Genomic DNA, 23,513 nt, shown 5'->3' on the forward strand with positions numbered 1-23,513 from the left:
CGGAACAGTTTTTGTAAGCTGAAATAGACTCTGTTGGCTGCCAACCGTGCGCGGATTTCATCATCGTAGCTGTTATCGGTTGTGATTTTCGACCCTAGATAGGAGAAATTATCAACGGTTTCAAAGTTATATTCTCCTATCTTTATTCTTCCCGTTTGACCTGTGCGGTTCGATGTTGTTAGTTGGTTGGTTTTTGGTGCTGACGTTCCCATTATATATTTTGTCTTGCCTTCATTGATGTGCAGCCCAAGATCTCGCGCCGCCTGCTCGATCCTGCTTCTTCCCATGATGTCGATATCGTCAGCATAGGCCAGTAGTTGGGTGGAGAGGATGGTACCTCTTGCATTTACCTCGGCATCACGGATCACTCTCTCGAGGGCCAGGTTAAAGAGGACGCAAGATAGGGCATCCCTTTGTCGTAGACCATTGTTGATGTCGAATGGTCTTGAGAGTAATCCTGCTGCTTTTATCTGCATCGCACATTGGTCAGGGTCAGCCTACTCAGTCTTATCAATTTCGTCGGGATACCGAACTCTCTCATGGCCGTGACAGTTACAATGTATTTAATGTAGTAACAAAATTATTACCAGCTCATTTTGCAGAGAAAGACTGTCTATACCAACGGCCGGAGAAAAAATAAATAATGGAGCAACGAATATAAACTCCTGAGCATTATTGGTTGGTGATAAAGTATTGTTTCTACTTAGTTAAAGTAGTATTAAAATTTGTCTGCGAAAAAAATCGAAGAAGCAAACAATTTCGGATTACGCCAACTCAAGGAGGAACTGGGAAGGGGAAGCTGTTTTTAAAGAGGAGTGTTCCCTAGAGTTTGGCATAACACGCTATGATTATGCCTGAAATGAGAACATCCGCTGTCGATATTATGGTTACGTAAGCCGTGCAGATGGGAACTCTCTAGCTAAGATGGGTTCGAACATCAAAGTTCGGCAAAAAACAGCGATGACTTGACTTAATAAATGCGGATTTAGGAACCTCTCGACTGAGTGAACTGCTGAATTCGATCTACACGAGTCAGCCTGTCCGAACGGAACAAAGAGTAAAAAAGAAGACGAAGTTAAGATATAACCCGGGGATATCAACGCCAAGGTTGGGAACGAAGAACAACCGAAGGCCACAGTCTCCATGGCATACCCAATGACAACGCCTCATTGCCTTTGCAAGTAGCAGAAATTTGGTTATAAACTCGACATGCTACCACACAGGCGCATTGACAAACGGACCTGTACGCCCCGCAGATAAACCACGTTCTCATCCAGCATCCCCGACGTGAGATCACTCCATAGTAAGAAGCGTCTACAAATACCGAATTTTAAAACCCCGTGGAGTAAAAACTAACATTTAGAAAATTTGACGAGGAAAACTAAAAATTAATTAATAATGGGAGAATATAAGGCAAAACTGGAAAAACGACTAGCTCCTATTCTCCGGAATCTCACGAGAAGCCTATAGATGACATCTGGTGTGACCTAAAACGCGCTATCAAAACAACAACGGAAGAAGATGAAGGACGAAGAGAAACAATTTCGATTTCGATCTTCGACGAGCAGCTAATAAAATAGAGATGGGCATCTTTTCTCAAAGAACTTCTCAACCCCTTAGACACAATTCAATCACCAGAACTCACAATAATTAAGGTTGAGCATAATAGGAACATTGAACCGCCACGATTAGAAGAAATAGAGGCAGTGATCAAATGTCAAAAATTGAATAAGGTGCCGGGCATAGATGACATTCCCGCTGAATTCATCAAATGAGGCGGTCCATGGAGATGGGCTGGCACCTCTACTATTCAATCTGACACTGGAGCAGATTGCACAAGAATTGCCTGTGGGGCGACCTCTCACATCAGCAAAGGAGATTTCTATAAACCCCAATAAAAAAGCAACCGACGAATCCGGCCCGCAAATAGAGCCTTCTACTTGGTCCTACCGATTTTAAAACTCACCTACAAAACGATAATAAGACCTGTGCTACGGATGTGGAATATGAACCTCTACACAAACTGGTGAATATCTTCGAGAGAAGGGGCCTGAGGAGAATAATAGGAGCTAAACGAGAGGACGACCAATGGCGAATCAGATAAAACCATGAGTTGTACCATTTGACGAAGTCTCCAAACTAATAAATCTTCCAAATTGCTAGCCACGTTCAGCGTATGGAAGAAAGAAAGATGGTGGGAAAGGTTGGAAAACCTTAAACGAGCTGGGCAGATTCTGTTGACAAAGACACCGCATCACTGCTGCACGGATTTACCATCTCGCCTGCCATATATAGGAATCATACAAATGAATGAGGACATGATTTCTAAAGCGAATAATTACGTGACCTTCATGAAGCGGATAAATTACTGATGAAGTGGGTCTACCAGTCTGATTGTCAGTGGCGCTTCGAAAACGAGCCGAAGCCGATCAGTAGAAAGATTTTGTTGACTTTTTTTTACTATCAAGGAATAATGCATTACGAGTATTTACCACCAAACAGTCAATGAAGAATATTACTCGCCCGTTCTGAAGCACTTGCAGGATGCCTTACGCCGTAAACAGCAGGAATTGTGGGCCAACAATTCGTGGATTTTCCACGACGATAACATGCCAACGCAACTGGCTAGAATCGTGCTTGATTATTTGACCAAACACCAAGTAAATACTGTAGAACAACCACCGTATTCACCGGATATGGCTCCGTATGATAGCTTTATCTTGCTAAAACCAAAATTAACACTTAGGGGAAAGAAATTTCATAGATGACATCAAGCAAAATACGACGAGAGAGCTAAAGTCCATCCCTGGCGTTCTACCAGTGGTGTATGGATGACCAGCAGACCAGATCATTCTTGTCGTTTTCACTTTGATACAGGTTTCCACTCAAGTTTGAAACATGGAAGACCTTAATCTTGTCATTTTCTAGTTTCCCTAGCTACTTTTCACTAACATGTAATTAAATACGCAGACTGTTCGGTTAAGGTTGGCTTTCCTTAGTTACTGATCACCGCCGTTGAATGTAGAGGTTTCCTATCGTGATACCCTGGACCTAGCTGTCCTCGACGATGGTGATTTTTGCATTAATAGAGGCAGAGCTTCTGGGCGACGACGCTGAGTCCTGTTAAAATGTTCACTCAGCATCGTCAAAATGTTTCTGTGCTCACGGAAGTACCACCATGGATTTGGTAGTCTTTCTATTCTTATTCTTCGCTGTTTCTGCTTCCCTTAGATATTCACTGTAACTAATCTTTTAGTTTATGCCACGTAAGATGCCTTTTAGATTCCGGGTATTTCCAGCATAGATTCTGGATCTTTCTGGTTGGTTTCTTTGTAGTTGAAACGTTGGTAATTGGCATATTGAATTTTTTTAATAAAGGGAGGAGTGAGTTATACTTATGCGCTTTTTTGGTGTTTGTCGCAAGCACAGTGTCGTTAGGCTATCTCTTCCCATTTTCCGAGTTTACTTTTTCATCATAAACTCTATCATCTTGTTGTCATATCCGTTCTTATTGGCTGTGATGTACAATTTCTCATTACGAAAGCTTTCTGGTGAGAGAGCCAAGAGTTGGTGGTTCATTGTATTGAATGCAGGATTTCTTTCCGTTTCCTTTTTGCTCTATTGGTGACATAAAGATCTCGCTTGTTAGTGGGAATAATGGATTTCTCATAGCTACCCCCGAAGTAGTCTTAACATATCTTTCTCTGAACATAAAATAGTTTTCGTTCATACATAAGGCTGTCAATTTTGTGTATTGCTTAGCTTTATTTTTCCATTCCATAGAATTAGCAAACTTTATGAGCCATTCTTCGAATTTTACCAGAGGGTCTTTTAAGGGTGTATTTTGTTTCCGAATACGAATCTACGTCGTTGGATACTAGGCAGTCGTCTTTTGATAATTCTCCTGCATTCTGCAGTATATTAGCAACCTCTTGGGAATTTTCAACTGCGTGTTTTTCGTCGGTAGGTCATATTTTTTTACATTTGATTCAGATGATGGGCTCAACGCCTTGAATGTCAAAGTGTTGATTTTTGGCCAGATTTTTTGACATTTTTTTCGCTTCGCTTTCCATTTTTTTCCCTCTGTGATGATTTCCTCTCGGCATCGTATTCGTAAAGCCATGATTCCTGCCAGTAATAAGCTTTTCGGACACCAGGAGTTGAGAACTTTGTTATCTTTAGTCGGTGCAACATTTCATTCTCCTCAGCTTTTGGGCAGAAATCAGAATTTTGTAATGACTTTTTTGCACACACTTTTCTTAATCTCAAATGTTGTTGACGACTGTGACTTCGTCCAGGGCAGAGGCAACTTATCTTACGCTACCTTACCTCTGTCCTGGGGCAGCGTGGCGGAAGTGGTTCAAGGATGTTTTTGCTAACTTGTATCAATTCGCAAACACGCTATGGGTGTGAATTATATTCAACTTAAAAATCCCATAGACGATGTGGCCTAAGTCGGCGGAGGGATCTTGGATCCACCATCCACTTGATGACCGGATAAATTGAAGAGAAACTTTCTTTCTCTTTTAATATAAGTGAGCAAGCAACACTCCTGAATTACTTCAGTCACGCTGCTCTCAGAGCAGAGGTGGTCCATGGACCAGAAAAGAGACAGAAATTTTATCTCCAACTGGTCCGGTCTGCCATCAAGTGGATGGTAGATCTGGGGCCCCTTCAATTGCGAAAACAAATAACTCAAATGATGTGTTTAGGGTTGTTTGTACAGTCGATTTCCCTAAATTTAATTTATTAGCAATCATTCACACAATGATTTGGTAATCGGAAAGCCCGACCGACTGCACACATTCGATGATTTCATCAACCCCGTAGATTGACAATCTTACTGGTTTTACATCGTCATTTCAATCTACAAGACCTTCACGAAATTGCTTAATTCACTTGAAAAGAATAATAATCCCCATAAACAGAATTCTATGGATTCTCTGATATTTTTTGAAAATTTTACATTTCATCAGTGCATCCAATGGTGCTAAAAGAGACCACGTTACACATTGCTCTCTAATCATGTCCGTGTGGCGACTATTACGATTCCAGGTGGAAAGGGTAGGATGAGAATTGATAATCAAAGGACTAGAAAAGGTGGGGTCGTAAATTTTCTAAAACAGACAGTCAAGGGGTCGTTGAGTTTGAATAACATTTAGAGCAGTTACAAACGACATTTGAAAAGTATTCATCTGGGCATTCTTTTAAAAATCAGTAAACACATACCTTATTATTGTTCTAATCGATTGGTGGTTAATAAATCTTATGGAGAACCTGGATACATATTTTTGGAAGAAGGATTAATGATTATCCTTTAAGGTAACATGAGCAATATGGCTAAATTTTATAATACTGGGGCTCAAAATAAGGACAAACCAGAGCTAGTTAAAGCTTTTCTCATGGTCCCTAGAAGAATTTCAAGCTAAACTTTGAAAGAACTAACGCTTTTATGACACTCCATCAGGCCTGGTATGGAGTGCTATTCAAAATGGACAATTGAGCTGACTATTGTTGAAATTGGTGAATTCTAACTTTCCAGATCGGCCAGTCCTGACGTGACGCAGACGGAAGACGTTGAAGGGGAAAGGCTGGTTTGGTATTTAAGATTTTACACAAATTGGAATGTTCCTTTTATGAAGATAGAGTCTCATTTGGAGTAAGAAAGGGATGGAAGATCTATGAGCCTACAAGAACCACAATAGACGAATATGAAATGAAGGCTTCCAGTGCAATTGACAAAGTACCATCTCAACCAGTACATTTATACAAAGCATACGACATGCGAACAAAATACCTAATAAAAGAAAGTCATACGTGTTCCTCTTGGCACATGAAAATCATATTTTCTTTATTTGGAATTAGCAGTCGAGATAAAGCAGCCTCCCAGTTGAGTCTCGGAACACATTGGATTTACAACTATGCATTATCAGGACATTTTTCAAACAGAAGACTCAAGATAAAGATGAACCATTGGGGATGGATAGGAACAAGATTTGTCGATTACCTCCGTATTTCTATCAATAATCAAATACTACTCGTTTGTTCTCTTTAACAAAGAAGAAAAAATATCAAAACTTCAAACACTAAATGGAAGGGAAGCTTGCACGACAAAATACCTTCAAAAGACTTGTATTTACAGATACTTCTGGCAATCACTTATGAGGTGTACTACTACTTCATAAACTTAGAAATCTAAAAGCACAACGTTGAGCGCTGTTTGTAATCATCAAGAAGTTTGGGAGATGATCAAATAATCATTCAATTTAATAAATGTCAACCAAGTGAGTAGGACTGTTAAACAAACCGAAAAGTGGCGGATTTTGATCGTTCCGGTGCTTGTAACAACCCGGAATCGGGAGCAATACAGAAAGGATTCTTTGGACCTTAGGTGCTGACCGACCGGTCAAAATTTGCTACTTTCTAAGGTTTTGTGTAAAACAAAACCCTATTAAAATCGGTTTACTGTCTGTCTGTCCGTCACACGCATTTTTCTCGGATGCTGTAACAGCGATTGACAACAAATTTGGTTAAAAGATGTGAACTGTGAACGCTCACGCATACAGTGAGTTGCACCCTGTTACGCCGAATTTAAGGGGAGGTACATGTAAAAGGGGGGTGTATTTTTTTTTCACCAAATATAGTCATGTGGGGTATCAAATGAAAGGTCTCGGTTAGTACTTTCCGAAGGCGTTCGTAGTTTTGACATTTGTTGGAAAGGCGGGGAGTTCGGGGGTTCGAAATTGATCATTTATTTAACGGGGCCATTTTCAGAACCCAACTAGGCCCAACCGAAAAATCTGAAGAAAATCGAGAGGCTGCCACTCTATGGTGGCTAGGCTCCGAAATACCTTCCATATCGATATCCCTTCAAATGAAGTTAATAATAGTATATTACTATAATTTTCAGTAATTGGCTGCAGAAGCCCCCTTAAGTTCATCCTAGCACCACGAAATTATGCAGTAGGGTATAATATAGAGCTTAATCCTACCAAGTTTGGTGGAAATCGCACTGTTACTAACAAAGTTATAATTTGTCAAATTTGCCACTTCTTTGGAAATTCAAGATTTTCAATGTCACTATCACCCGAAAGTGGATATTCTGACATAATATATGCGTATATTACGTGTTACGTACTAATGGGACAAATTCACACTCAAATGTCTTTATAAAAGGAATACAGAAAACCTTTCATATCTGAAGCGTCCAGCTTCCGGTTCCCCGACTTTTTTAGTTTGTTTGATAGATCTTTTCTCCTCGAATTTCTAGTTCGTTACAAATCATCAAATTTCGAGACACCCCCTTCTCACATTCGACGTTTTAATCTTGGTGTAAACTTGCAACTCATTCCCTTTTAGGGTCTGCATATTATCACCAAGGGCAAGGAACCTATTCACTTATAAAAAGGATTGTTGTCTCCCCTTAACAACTCCGTGACCACTTTATCTTCTCCTCAAATCAGTTCTTATCTAAAACACTCCAGAGTCAATCAACGCCCTCATCTAAATGATTGTCTCGTGACATAAAGACAACCTTTCTTCCACCACTTTCCTGCGCCTAATAGCAACTAATCATTGTCATTTGAGGTCTTCCTCCGCACAATGTATTGACTGTCGGTTCTTGGTCTAGTTCCTGCTCGCGCATTTTTTCGAAATTCCCATGACGACAGAAATTCATAGTAGAAAATTAGTCTAATTTTATCGCAACGGAATTAAAACTCAGCAAGACTTACCCGTTCCCGGCAATTATGGTGACAATCTTCAAGTGAAGACTAACCTTCTTCTTGCACAACTTTAACACATCTTGTGCATAAAGTGTGGAAAACACAAGTGTGATGGGATGGCTTGGCTAGATGGAATTGGTTGGCGGACGGGCGTATAAAAAACAGATTCCGTTCGGGGGAAAAAAAGAAACGAAATTCGTTTCATGGCACTTTAACACGACAGGTGAGCCCAGTCAGGCAATTCGTTCTGTTTAATATTATACTTTTTTGAGTCTTCATCTTCTCATTCCCATTTCTTCAACCTTTTTGTTTTTTCTTTCGCTTTATTAGGTTTTTTTTCGATAGTTTTGTTGTTATTGTTCTCTACCCAGAGGTCATCTTGGTTTATATAATATTTGACGGCCGAATGTCGTACGGCTGGCGGCCGGCGACCGCGTCAGCTTGAATTGCTCAGGCCATATTTTGCTGCAAGTGAATTAAAGATAAGAACTACGCTCCAAAGGCCAGAAAAAACGTCATACTATAAAAATTCATACGACCGGCAAGCGATAAAGCTGATAAGGATACACGAGACCTTTCGGAAATACCGTCATAGATATTCAAATGTGTTAAGCGTCGCCGACAAGGGCACGCAGATTTGCTAGAATTCTGTATATTTACTCAATAGATTGCATTTTATTAAGGTAAACGGCCAGAAAATGAAATGGAAATGAATAAATATCCCATAAAGAAGATTTCTTGCCGGCAAGGAAGGAGTGTGGAAATGTCGGTGACGGAACTCGCCGGCCGGAGGTCAGGAGTTAATTTTTCATTTAGCCGACGTAAGTGAGGCACGCTTCCATATACGCGTATAATACCCGCTCTTGAATATGGACTAGTTACTGGCTCGGCTAATCAATATGTTAATGCTGTCGTGGTCATATCAAGAAATGATTCATCTCGTTGGTGGTATGGTTTGACCATGAGGAACAGTACATCGAGCGCTGTTTATTGCAGTGAAACATAGTGTTAACCTGGTAGAGAGGTGAGGTTTGGTGAGGTTTAGGGAGAGTTGACGTGAAATTCATTAATGGAAATTGAATTTGGCCCCAAGGAGCCAATTAGCGCGGAAATTTAGTAGCATTCCAGGTCGTGCCTAGGCGCTTTAGAAATTGTGGGGTATGGATCCTGAACACCAAGTCCTTCTAAATCCTTGGACTCTTTCCTTTTTCACAAACTTAATTCACTAAACTAGAAGTTTATTTGAATGCTTGATAATTTTCCCATCCCCACAATATATTTTTTCGACGAATACCCCAACTGAGTGTAGAACCTCTTGCATAACCTCTGCAGATCACAGTCCGTGTCCAGAGACAACATTTCATTCTAACCAACTTGTGTGAATTAGTTTATAAATTTCGTTACTAGACTCCAACCAGGATTACCTCACTCGTTCGTTCACTCATTTGGCTTGCATATTACTTAGCAACGAAGCTCCAAGACGGCTTTATGTCTCCAGCACTGCTACTTCTCAATGAAGCTTTCTTAATTCATGCATGTAAATTTCAAAAGGAAATGTGCTAGAAATGTTGAAATGTCAAGTCTAAATCACACAAATTGATTAATTTATTACCCCCTTCCTTAATCAAGTGGAGTAGGAGGAGAATAATGTCTCTTATTCATAGTATGAAAAAAAATGCAAATGGTGTCAATTATAGCTGCCATTAAAATGTTCGCTAGCGCTTATATGAAAGAGGAGGGAGATTGTAAATGCGTGATGACCTTTTTGTTTCTGTAGTTCAGTTCATGATAGCCGGCACGAACACACAACAAAGGTGATAAGCAATTTTCTTTTATCATACTTTGTGAAAGTGTCATTTATATGTTAATGGATAAGCGTGTTTTACGTCAAACTTACAATTTCATCCTTTGCAAAATAAGAATGGGTTTCTTTCATTTGGAAGGCATAGAAAATGGGAAGCAGCCCTAATTCCGCATTTCGCATTTGAATATTATTGAGCTTCCACTCTTAGATAATTACGAAAATTTGCTTCAATTTAGTTCACTCAGTATACAAGTGAAGTTCTTCAGGGTCCGAAAGGAAGATCAGAAGTATCCATGCTAGAGATGAGAATGAGGAGCTTTTTATAGTTTCTTCCTTTCAAGAGTCGCATTTATATCTCATCTCATTATCATCATCGTCATGAACACAACAACCGGTATCCGGTCTAAGAACTCCAGACATCCTGGTTTTGCGCCGAGGTCAACCAATTCGATATCCCTAAAAGTTGTCTGGCGTCCTGACCTACGCCACGGCTCCATCTCAGGCAGGGTCTGCCTCGTCTTCTTTTCCTACCATAGATATTGCCCTTATAGACTTTCTGGACTGGATCATCTTCATCCATGCGGATTAAGTGACCCGCCCACCGTAATCTATTGAGCCGGATTTTATCCACAACCTGACGGTCAGGGTATCGCTCGTTATGTAGGCTACGGAATCATTATATCGGGCCAAAAATCCACCACAATTTTTCCTTCAATTATGCTTCCTTTCCCCAAAAAATTGGTGAGAATTATTCTCTTTAAATCTAGAAAATGATAGCCATGACTTAACTGGCCGATATGATCGTCCTTGCCTTCTTTCAATGAGGAAGGTTCGTTAGGTAACTTCCATTCTCTTAATTATAGCTTGGTCTTTGATGTATTTGCAAGAAGATAACGTACCTAGCACTAATCTCAGCATAAAAAAAAACACCCCTCAGTAAAAAAAAAACAATTTGCTAAAGAAAAAAGAGAAGGTAAATAAAGTACATATATATGGAATTATTACCCTATCCATGCTAAATCCTATTTGACAGGTGTCATGACAGGCTGTTCAGGAGAGTGCATTGAATGTCATTATTCAGAAAATACTAGGGTCACAGTCAAAGCAGCAGGGCGGTTGCTGATCCCGCCACGAAATGAGCAAGGATTCATAACGAAAATAAGACGTCAGGACGCGAGCAAACTAATCCGAGTCTCATAAATCCATATATGTGGGCTTAACATTGGTATCCCTCATGGTAAGGTAGAACAACTTGCCGAAGCAATTGGGAAAAATTCAATAGAGCCCTGCCATGAGTTAGTATAGTCCCTCTGCGAAGTTGTTAACGCATTAGAGCGACTGGCCACACGGTTCATTTACCGCCTACGCATCACAAACAAGTCCACCCGATACTTTTGAACTTTTGAACTACAAATTTTAGGCCGTCTTTTGCAAGCCCCCTTACATTGCGCCTCCACAACTTTTACCATCTCTTTGGCCGTTTTTTCTTCAAATAACGCAATATAGTGGTTAGAACAGATTTGTAATAGACTGCAGTGACTGTCTAATTTTGAAGGACTTCATGTTGATGCAAAAATCCCTGGCAATCGAAAAAGACTGCCATCAGTTTACCGGCACTGCGATCATCATCTATCGCAACTCCGACAGGCAGTTACGTAATACGAAAATGAGCACGTCCAATTTGTGCACTGAGTGTCTTGAAGCTGCAGGTATAGATGGCTAAAAGAATGCTGAACAGGATGGTATGCAGTGCTTTTACCATGCCCAACCCAATTTTCCTCTCTGCAATCATTATCATTACTTTCTTAACAGCCGTCGTACATAATTTATTTAACGATTGTAAAATCTTCATCATCTTCCTACATTTTAAAGTAGGAACAGTAAAGCGCACATAGAAGGTGTATGAGAATTCAGCCGATGTGCGTTTTATTGTTCCTACTTTCGGACCATACGAGACCATCGTATAACAAGATCGCCTAGTGTCCTGTGAATCAAGCCACCGTTGGAACAACCAGAGAAGCACATCAAATCACGTGGCGAAGTAAATGGTTTCAATTTGACTAGAAAGGAGAAGAAATGGTCTTGGTCACATAACTGACGACCATCACATTCTTCGTAGAAATCTGGAATCAAAACAAGAACACAGTTCACAAAGTTGCCTACGTAAATTTTGGCATCATCAAATCTGATAAGGGACTCATCAACCGTGGTGCTAATGATGATGTTCAAAGGAAGGAGGATCCGTAAGAAGAAAGGTTTCTATTACAAATTCTTCGACGATAAAACGCTTCGTAGTTGCCGAGTTTAAACTGCAACAAACAGCTACAAGGAGCCTGAAGATAAATTATACACTTTGCGCAGTGTGCGCAGTGTGTCACTTTTTCAGAAGTCGACGCAAGATATCAAGCACTTTTGTTGTATTAATACTAAGAAGCTACCTTGGTTATTGTTTGGCAAGCTGCGAAGAGCGGATGGCACAAATTTTTGATCAGATTCCAATGGAAGAGTTAATCTACACGAGGCATTGTCGACATATGGAGCAATTCGACCTATCAGTCAAACAAAGGACCGATGAAAGTAACAGGTCTTCGAGGCATGGCAATTGAACACTGAACATCGAGAAACTTGTACCTATTCTTCCGGATTCTATGAGCTCCGCAATCGAGTGATTAAGGAAGATACAACATCATCTGTTTGGCAAAGCAGCTCAAGCGTCTCTATTCGGAAAATGAAAAAGATTCATGGGTTTTCATTAAATAACATTGACGATATTTCGCGAACAAAGGCGGATTTGCCGAGAACTGTGGAATTATTAGTATAGGGTGACACACGGGGACGGAGATAATGTATGGTGGAGATAATTCTTCTCCACACAAGATGCCATTTCAGCTGCAACGTAACAGCGGGACTTGCAACGTCGTTTGTACATGACTGATGAGTCTGTTACAGTTACGCAGCGATTGTTTCGTTTACAATTCAATGTCGGTCGGCATGGGGTTGCTCCCAGTCATAACACTATTCTCAGATGGGGGGACACTTCAGAAGGTAACATAATGGATAAGAAGCATACCTCAAGAGCCGGGTTTGTAGCCACGAGATTTGGATGAGTTAAAAAATGCAATCGTTCAAGAAATTACTGCCATCCCTACAGAGATGTCGGTCTCTGTGATGAGAATTTCGAGAAGAGTCATGAGGCGTGTATCGCACATGATGGACATCACCTAGAACAAAACCTAGTGCCAAAGGAACTTGCGCTCTGAGTTAAACCAATCTACTGCTACCCAAAGAGACAAAGTTCAAAATGTTACAAGTATATTAAAACTGCTCCGTATCTCTGTCGGTATTTATCAAGGGAGATCTTTCTCGCCACTTCTTTTGCTTTTGAGACCTGTTAGCATGTCTCTTCCATGTTAACAGGTTTCGGATGAGAGACCTAGCAGGGAAAAAATCTGGCTGGTAGTCTCAGCTATATGTAGCTAATGTGGGGAAGGGGACGGTACGACCCTGTATTTCGCATGCAACTACCATTTTCCTCCTAGATGGAGATACCTCAAAAGGGGCTTTATCAACGAACAATCTTCCCAATCTCTGACGCTGGGAAACGTTCTGAGAGCGTTGGGAGGCCGTTGAATAGATGTTTTCAATGGACAGCACAATGGCCCTAATATATGAGACCTTGAGTGCTTGGACCTGCGGTTCTCCTAGTCTCTCAACCTTATCTAAAAACCAAAATCGTTTTCCGAGGACGGGTATGATCGATTTCAACATCAAAGTGGTTCGAGAATCTATGGGAGAAAATAGATGTAAAAATTTCTGGGAAATTTCTGAGAAATTTAACATCAAAAGTGCCCAGTAGACTTAGGATATATCTATTATTAAAGGATCAGATTCAATAACGATTGCTGGCTTCTAAGCAGTTTATCAATTGATTTTCAAATTAAAAGGCGGCTAGAAAGCTTCGGTGGAAATAAATATCTTGTTCCCATGTGTTTTTCGTTACATTTCTCTCCACCTTCGGTGCAGTCAGGTTTTCATTTTTCTTACGATCGATGCACGATTAATGCGCAATATTATTCTGACTTACCGAGTGTTGGAAAAAAAGACGTAATCTTCTATCTGATAATGTCAGGCCTTATCTAGTGAACAATGCGAGGCAAAAATTGGACAGGTTAGCGTGAGAAACACTACAATGTCCCCTCTATAGTCCTTATGTGTCAACTTGCATCTTTTGTTGTTTTGGATCCCTCAAAGTCATTTCCACGGTAACTAAGTGATGGGAGCGTTTGCTCTCGAGTGTTGTATTTACTGTTTCAGCTAGAAACTCATTAGTTTCAATTCGTAGTACTGCATCCACCCACCCAAACGAATGTTTACTTATCGCCGCTTATCTTATATTCAATTATTCTAGAAGCGTCTACTGTATTTTATCCAAGTCTGGGTCTAGTAATATTTGCTCACCTCTTCAGCCAGTTGGTAGGTTTCTCCCTCCCATTTTAAAATCCTTGAGTGGAGGCAACGTTATTTTTCATATGCTTGCTAGGGAACTCTAATTGTATCAACCAGGCCTAGCCGCCATTGTTCTGGATTCATGTACATCCTACTGCTTGTATTGATAAGCGGAATAAGGTTTATCATATCGTCACCGACACAGCCCCTCAACCTTGTCTTCGCTCAAGCGATCGAATAATATACTATTGACGCCGCTAACATACTCCGGTCAAACCTTTTCTGAGAACTGGCGAGAACTCGAATAGAACGATTTTTCAACAAAACCCCGTGCTTCGTTTTTGTTGCTAGCTGGTACAGGTGAATCCAATACTGCTAATGCCAGAAAGCTTCCTTCAGTCAAACCAAACCGAACCAAGCTGCCAAACAGGCATTTGAATGAATCATGCAGGGTTTGGGATCTGTCAAAATACCAGTCGCCGTCCCTGTAGCAATTATATGCGTATATTGTCCGACAGGTACTTTGAAAGATTTTAATTGCAGGCAAGCCTGCTTGAAACGTTACAGGTCTCGTTTCTTAGATCAGTAGTCCCAGCCAGACAAAAGGAACATCGTTGGAAATGCGACGAAGCTGAAAGCTTCTTTATATATATATCAGACAACTAGACCGCATCAGTGACCTTATCTCGGATATTTGGCTGCTTAATAGAGATGTAACAACGCTGGCTGACGCACGAGAATGCGTCCGGCAGCAAAGGAATTTCATGTCTTATTTCTCAAATTAATAGGAATTCTCCGGACAGATGACAACTTCTTTACTTGTAAATCTGGACTATACCTCCCAAACGGCTTTAAACTTGGCACTTCAACCAACTGTGCGGCCTTCGTTACCTCTGTTTTTGAGTTTTCAGGATAACTGATTGTGGTTGTCGTTTATTTTTTTGGGACCATCATTGCCTTATCAATTTTACTTGGATAAAAACACACTCCGTTGGGATAGATCTTTAGAATTGTTCCCAAAGTTGATATGGTCTTAGAAGGGTTCGGCTTTTGATCTGAGTTTGGTAGGTATGAGAAGCAAGTGAAGTAAGCATCGTGACGAAATGCAATATTATAATTAGGTCATTCTGATTGTGAATTGAGTTTTTAGGGTGTAAAAAATATATTCAAATATTTAAGATTTTGACTTTAAAAAGAAATTAGCAGGAATAAAAAACAGTTTGGACGCTGCTCCGTGGGCAGGTAATCCTTTCTAAAATATATTGACGCTGGAGAATGAATTTTGCATTTGAGCAAGGTATCGAGCAAACCTAATAGCGGCCGTGATATATGGATCGCACCTTTCAAATAAACTTAACACAAACATTTCGGGAACCAACTGTCCCCTTCAGAACACACTGATGAAAGGAACAGTTGGTTTCCGAAATACAGTGCATGTGATTTTCAACAATGGAATTTTTGTCAATAAATAACTAATCTCAATTTGTTTATCCTGTTATACGTATTAACAAAAAGTCTCACCACGTAGTTATGAGATAGAGAATTAGGACTACTGAAGAATCGATTAGATACCTGTAAGTCTCTTTCTGGTATTATCAAATTTTGTTTATCTAGAAGCGCTATTACAACCCCACCAACATTCAAGTGACTCATGCATAGTTTTCCTGGTTTCTACCGATAATAATCTAATGGCACTGATGACGATGTTGTTTGATGAATAAACCTCTTAAAATATTTATGTCAAACTTTATCCTCTTAGCAAATTAGATTCCGCAATGCAGGTCGGTCTCTTGGACTATCAGCGTGAGTATGTTCATGGTGGCAACATTCAATTGATAATTTCCGTTGACGGAAATGATCTCAAAAACTTTGTGACTGACTGACTGACTGTTAATAGTACCACACTACACCACTGAATGGGCATTTTGTCTTGAAGATCTTGATTCATCTAGATATATCTCGACCGGGCGACCAACACAAAAATCATTCATTCTGCTTGATGTTGTAATTTTATCCACTTCGTACTGTCTGTGGCTACTACCACCGCTTTTTGTAGCCCCTTTGCTACTATGTATTGCTCATCATATCACGTTGATAGCGTGGCGATCAAGATCTTAAGGTTGTTTACAATCTTAGTAGGACATTATTATTGTTATTATCATTTGTGGTCATCAGTTGTTGCTATTATATGCAATTACCAATTGGGACCAGAATGCTCTTTGCGGTAGGGAAGTAATTGTTTAAACTCTCAAATAAATAAGCCAATGCAAGTTGGAGTGAAGCTATTTACGCTGACTAACAAATTCACAAATAGATTTTCAAAATCATTTCATCTTCTCCTTTTCTTTCTTTGATTTCAGGCAGAAGACGATATCATCATCTACAACGAACATTTCACACACTATCTCTAACGATTACCTCTATCTTAATTTTAATTTCATTATGCAGCGTTACAGGTGAGTTGATATCAAAGTATTCATGTGGATGTTCATGCGGTTTTGGCTCAGTGTGAGAGATACCAGATAATTGTTTATTAATTATAAGTCGAATATCGTATGTGTATTACAATCTGGTCAAGACCGAGTGTTGACTGTTAGATTGCGAATGTGATATCAAGTTTATAATCTATAGATGCACATGAGAGTGCTGATTATGGTTATCGGGACTTAGGAATGTTTGAATGAAGACATTTTTCTTTAGATTTATTTACAATGGGATTGACGGATGTGTGAATGGAAAGTTTGAGATACGAGTTTTAGTTTCAATATGAGACTTATCTTCGTTTCTAGTGATTTTTTTTGCATACATCTCAAGGCATTTCTTCATCACGAAAACTAGAGATATTAGTATTATATAATGTAACCCATTCGAACCGTCCTTGACGGTGCAATGACTGGCTCGGTTGAACGTCAGCTTGTCGGTCTCGTAGTCCGGGTTCGAATTCTAGTTTGTGCCTTACTTTCGTAATTGTCCCGCTGGTGTACGGTGATCACTTGCACAGTATTAAGTGTGATGATAATGAAACTAAAAGAAAGCCTGGTTAAGAATGAAATAGGAAAACAATAAAAATGATAAGAAAGAAGAAAGAACGCTTGGGGTATTCTATGCTCCATATTAAAATAAACAGGGATCATAAGCAGCCTTTGCTAGCCAGACAGCTTCATTCAAATGTGGCTGAAAATTTTTTTCTGGCAAAGGATTTGAAATTCGGGAGTATCTCCTTACCTTTCAGTGTTACTTATGCATTCCATCTTTCTCAGTTTGTTCTGAATACAGATTTGAAGCATTTTGTCACATTTCTGTGCGTTGAATTTAGAACCTCTTACAATATATCTTACGCCACAACAGCAGTCTGCCTGGATTCGTCTGGTGTATACCCCATATTGTCGTTACTGACAATAGCTAGCACAGCAATTTGGGTTGTAACTATTCACCGCTACAACCCCAGGCATATTCCTTCATATCATCTCAGCGGACCTTGTCTATAACATCGTTGCATCCTGGGAGCTAGTATTTAATCGTTCACCGCTGTTGTGTGCTCATGTGTACACCTTTTTCAGTCATCTGGCCACTCTGTTAGGTCGGGGTTTGAGGTCAGACCTACAGACGCAGACTATTTATATTCCAGTTAGAATGTTTTGACAATTGCATCAAATGAAATCTTGGAGCATTTGCTCTTGGGACTGCAGAAGAAGTGACCATATAACACACCTTAAGAGGTCAAAAACTGTTTTCAGGTCTAACCAAATTTACTGAATTTGTCATTCCGACGTAGAATCGTCTGCTACGGTTGAGGACACATTTCTCAATGGAGGATCTCAAAGCCCGTCTTAGTCACAAGGGAGTTTTTCCTTTCAACACAAATGATGGCGTCCATACGACGACTGTCTTCCTAAGTAACATTGAAAACTTGAATGAAAGGCATGTGATCGTGCCCTGAAGAACTACTGTGCGCCTTCAATGATAAATTTCCACAAACCTTTGCCATTTACCTGACTGGAAGTACATTGATGGTCGGATGACTGTCGGTTGCCCTATTTGCAGGGCCATAGAGAGAAAATCGGAAAGAGGAAAAAATTATGCGGGCCTGGATTTTCGTTGAAATTTCCATTTGGACTCCCTGAGAAAACTTCGGGTCCGGGGGGAATTCTTCCTTTTCACTCCCTCTTGTCAAGCCTGCATTTTTCATTTTTGCAGTTTCTTTGAATGTTAAAGTAAGCACACATGTCTAAGGTATATACTATATTTTCAAGAAAAATATGGTGTTGTGTTTATCGATTGATTCAAGGTATTTTTGCCTTCAATGAGGAACTTCTGTATTAAGTGAATTTGTTGATTTGTTGATTGTGTGCTCCGGGATAATGTCGAGAAATAATGGTACGTTTCTATCCGTTAGGCAGCTTTCTGTTGTCCCCAGACATTTGCAAGGTTGCTCTATTCCCGTGAAAATATAGATATTCAACGGCAGCAACCCTATGAGGACTTCAAATGATACCTTTGGATATATTCCCGAGGAGCTGACAATACTTACACATGTTAATCTTTGGATTCTATACCTTTCCTTGGTTAAAAACAACCAGTTCCTCTTCCTCTTCAGGTGACAAAGCTATCCCTATACTGCCGTCTGCTGTTTCAGTTTTTTATACTTCTGGGACTACGGTAAGGCTTTATCCAACCTTTTTGTTTTGGGTTCTCCTTGTGCATATGAAATGAAGCAAAATCTGTATGTGATGACATCGGGCATGTACTCATGGTTCAATGGTGTGGTCTAAGAGCTTGTTGGTCTCTTGCTCCTACAGCTTCAGGTAGATAAACCATTGACATGTGGGCTCCCAATATATCATTTCCATTTCTTCAGTTCAGGCTGACTTTTCTTAATCGCAATCTCCTCTGGAACTAATAGTCATATACAACTGTATGGAGGGATACTGGTCTAAACTAAGTGAAAATACGACAGGTTCAATCAGAGGGGAAGATTCTCGCCGAACCCGGGGTTTTCTTGAAGGTCCGGAATAGAAATTTTAGAAAAGGATAAATAGCGAGACAAGTATTATATAATTTCTACTCCGGGGATGGTTTTGTTTTTGTACAATTTTGACCTCGGGCCTGGATTTTTGTCTATGGTCCTGAGATTCGGTACTCGTACTAATGACTACAAATCCCATTTGATCTCCGATAACATAACTTCGTTCTCACTGCCCAACTCCACGACCCATGCCTCGTCGACATTTTCTCTCCAGAGTCACTTTAAGTGAGTTCTTTGCAGGCACAAATGTAATGGCGTTGAGCAACTCCTAAATGAGCAACCTAGTGAGAGGAAGCGTAATAAATTGCCCTAAGTACAGTGCAGAGAACGATAATAATAAAAAAATAATTCTGTCATTGCTTACCAACGCCGCTAAGACTATACGCATGCCACAGCTAAGAAATTAAACCGATAACAAAGCACTGACTTACATCCGCAATCTAAGTTATCTGGACTACAGATGACTGAATATACCAGACAAATTCAGATAATATAAAGCTAATCTTCTGATCCTGTTCCACTCATAACATAACCTGGGCTGGAAGGAAAGCCACTAGAAAACAAAAAACATTCATGTAAACTGCGATGATCAGTAAACATGCAGCCAATCTTAAACACAAAGTTCCATTTGTACCTCCCCTAGGAGGAACCAGATCTGACGCACTTTCAACAGACTTGACTACAAGTTTTCTGCGTAACTGTAATTAAGATGAAACATTATCTAACAGCCTTCTAAGGGTAGGCTGGTCCGAAATTGAACAACAGCAATGGTACATCCTCTGTTTATACGAAGTTAGACAATTAAGTAATGAGACTGATTTTATTGGCGCGCTTCTGGTAAACCTGCAACCTTCAAATTCCCTTCCCCTTCCCCGGCATCCTTCCCCTCTCCATTGATATATTCACCATCGCTCTAGCTTGTTTAGTCGCCTGCTGTGTCTGTAGAGTAGACATGTGTTGGTGAAAGCGTGGAAGACCAATCGAGGTGCGGATTGACGCGAATGCGCGCTCTAATCCGCGAAAATCGGCGTTTAGCAGTTCGAATGTTGGCCTCGGAACTAGGTATGAACCATGTGTTTCATGGTCAGACAAATTTTAACAGGCGATTTCGGGATGAAAAAGTTACACGCGAAGATGGTTCCAAAGGACCTTTCTAAGGAACAAAAGCAGCATCGAATGACCGTCGCAGAAGACTGTTCGGAACAAGTGGAAAACGATCCCACGATGCTTGATCGAGTTATTACAGGCGATGAGAGCTGGTTTTTCCAATACGACCCAGAAACCAAACGCCGAAGCTCACAATGGTTGTCTCCGCATGCCCTCCGCCCGAAAAAAGCTCGCATGAGCAAGTCGAAGGTGAAAACGATGATTATTACCTTTTTTGATAGTCGTGGAATCGTCCATAAAGACTTTGTTCCACCGGGGCAAACCGTAAATCAAGTCTACTATCGGTGCGCCCAGACATCGCTCGTAACTGGATCCTTCATCACGACAACGCGCCGTGCCACACCGCCATCAGCGTGTCCCAGTATTTAGTCTCTAAAGGGATCGCCGTGTTGCAACAGCCGCGTTATTGGCCCGATATGTCACCCTGTGACTTTTTTTGTTTTCTAGAACAAAATCGATGGTTAAAGGAATCCTTTTTCAGTCAATTATGGACATCCAAGCGGCCGTGATGAGGGTACTCGCGGACATCCCAGTTGAAGCGTTCCCGAAATGTTACGAAAAGTGCAAAACGCGCTGGAATCGCTGTGTAGCTGCCCAAGGGGACTACTTTGAAGGGGATGGCAGAGTTGTAGAATAATTTTTAAATATAGGGTTTTTATAGAATCAGAGCATTTCTTAATTGTCTAACGTATGTTTACGTTTTACGTTTTATTTCGACCAAGTGATTCCACGTAAGTACCTGCCAGTAAGATCTAAACCGTCTCCACATCTGGGATAACTTTATGATCATCGTCAGAGATATTTTAAGGTACAGTTCTAAATTGAGTTAAGGTTTGTCGTGTTGTAATACTGAAATTGAGCACTGCGTCGCACTAGCTGAAACACACTGACCTTATAGCTTCTGCCTGCGATATGGGTATCAACCAGATGGATCTAATACAGATAATCGTACTGAAAACGGGCTTTCAAAGAGCTTCATCGATTTTAAGGTACCAGAGAACCTCCTGTTCTATGGCCGTGAATAAGAAGTCGCTAACAAATATTAATGAGCAAAAAAACCAGCAAAGCACCCCAGAAGACAATGTGAACTTTTTAAAATTCCTAAACTTCAATGTCTAGGCTCAAACTATCATAGTCAGACCAGATGTCAGCAATGTCTAAAATAGCTTCCCACATAGGATTCTCAACACTGAAACCGTAACTTTGCCAGAATAGTTGACTATTGGTACAAGTCTTCTTCTCTCCTCTCTTTTTCTGTCCGTCAATTCGGCTACCTTTGTTGTTATTCCTTTTAGATTGGACCTAGAAGTGCTTTCCGTTTGTTATCTCTCGTCCCGTAACCTTGCCTTTGCCTTCTCGACCCTAATTTATCCTAAATTTTATCAACAAGGCGCTATAAAGGTTATTTCCAAGTAAATTCTTCACATAAAATCTGATAACGAAAGGTGTGAATTCTAAGATCTAGTTGCAGTCGAAGAACGACTCTCGACTACTCGACTCCCAATCTTCCCATCTAATAGAGACATGGAAAACTACAATTCGCTTAACAACTTCCCCAAACCAAAACTCTCCCACTAAATCGTATAACCACATGTGTTACACAAGAATCTATTAACCACAAGAATTATTATTGTCATTAGCATTTCCCATGCCACACCGCCATCATATGTGTACCTTGAAAAAAATTTGAATATTCAATAAAAATATTTTGAATAGGCCAGACCCCGATCAGTCGGCAAGAAAGCCTGCAAGAAGCGAGAATTGAGTGGATCACAAGCCACCACATTCGCTGCAAGAACTTGAAAACTGTTAAAAGTGTTAGTTTGTCGTTAGACACAACACAACATCTTGAAGGTTCTCAGCCATAAGAAGTTTAGGCTTAAAGTTTGGATCGTTTTTGGTCACCGTTTTTAGCTCTGGTTATAATGTTGTGTTTGGACCACCAAACATGGAATTCGGACTATTCCAAAGCTGGCACAATAAATCAGTCGTTCGTTTTCGGTATACATACGTGAATGTGTACAAACGTATGCGAGGAGAAGAAAGAAAAAAAAAGTGAAAACATGACCACATATAATAAAATATTGAATATGTTTTCTGAACCTGAACTATTCAACCATTTTACGAAGATAAAGTTTTTTGATGCTATTGAACTTTATTCTGAGAAAAATTTAAATTGAGATGGACTTCGATGTTCGAACGTCAGATGCTGGTTTGATTTTTTAATGAGTCGTTTAGTATTCAATAGTAAGCGCGGAAGTTTCAGCCTAGACGAATGGTTAGAAGTTGTCCGATTCAACAACCCCTTTTTCAGTACCGCTAAACTAAGGAGCAACACAAGGCTTTTTCGGGTCTGAGCCTGAAAATCTTCATCTTGCAATTCTTACAAATACAATTCCAATTTTCAAGTCATCATCGTCCTTATTACGATCTACACCGAACTTCAACAAACTAATTATCAACTCCATATGATGCTCCTGATCTTAATGACAAAATAACATTCAATATTTGCTTTACAACATTCCGCTCTCACCACCATCACCAATCATCAAAGTCCTGAGAAAATGCAACTAGTGAAAATCGCACGAAAAACCGCCCTCGCCCTAGATCTACAAAACTATTCCGGAATTCCCAGTCCTATCATAATTAGAGGTCCTAATGCGATTTGAGCAATTATCCAAATCTTCAAAGAGGCGCATGTATGGCAACAAATAGCCGCACAAAAAAAACAGGACCTCATATGCCCATCTCCGGTGGTTATACCTGAAAATTTCTGAAAAATCTTCCGCTTCCTCAGCGACTATTAAATTTATCTTATCCCAATGATGTCAATTTGCCGGGTCCTTCGAGATGTTTCCCACTTAAAAGTAGTGTCAGGATGGTGCAGGCGGCGCGGCAATCATACAACACACAGATGCTTGGAATAATTCAAACAAACGGTGCAAAGGAAAGGACACTGCGTCAAGATAGCTGAGATCCTTGAGGATTGTCTGCGCAAGCGAGTGAGAGCATTCAATTATAATGAAGTAAACTCGGCACTCTGGATAATGAGATATGAGTGGATAAGGAGACTCGGTGATGCTAGATGTCGTCGGTTTGCTTTTTCGTCTCGTATGATTTTTTTTGGTTCCCTACAGGACTGAAGTTTCGATATAATGCTACACACACACACAATTCCTTCGGCGGCTAAGATATCGGAACAAAAAAAATATATTTCCAAACGGAAATAAAGTAATAATTTCTGATGGGTTACCATCATTGTTCTGAGGTAATGTATCCTCTATTTTCGGTTGAAAATGGTTTTAATTTCCTGAACTTGCTGACCTAAAAAAGGGGCCTTTTTCGG

General features: G+C 40.2%; 1 protein-coding gene across 1 annotated transcript in view; it reads left to right on the plus strand.

Annotated features, from left to right (window-relative positions):
- The window catches only part of LOC119654328, a 96,997-nt gene that overhangs the window by 16,562 nt on the left and 56,922 nt on the right, over positions 1–23,513 (plus strand). Inside the window, exon 2 of the mRNA XM_038059657.1 lies at positions 16,335–16,430. Coding sequence (XP_037915585.1) covers positions 16,335–16,430 — 96 coding nt within the window. The remainder of the gene's footprint in view (positions 1–16,334; positions 16,431–23,513) is intronic.

Source organism: Hermetia illucens, chromosome 4 (assembly GCF_905115235.1).
Source record: "Hermetia illucens chromosome 4, iHerIll2.2.curated.20191125, whole genome shotgun sequence".
Classification (NCBI taxonomy): domain Eukaryota; kingdom Metazoa; phylum Arthropoda; class Insecta; order Diptera; family Stratiomyidae; genus Hermetia; species Hermetia illucens.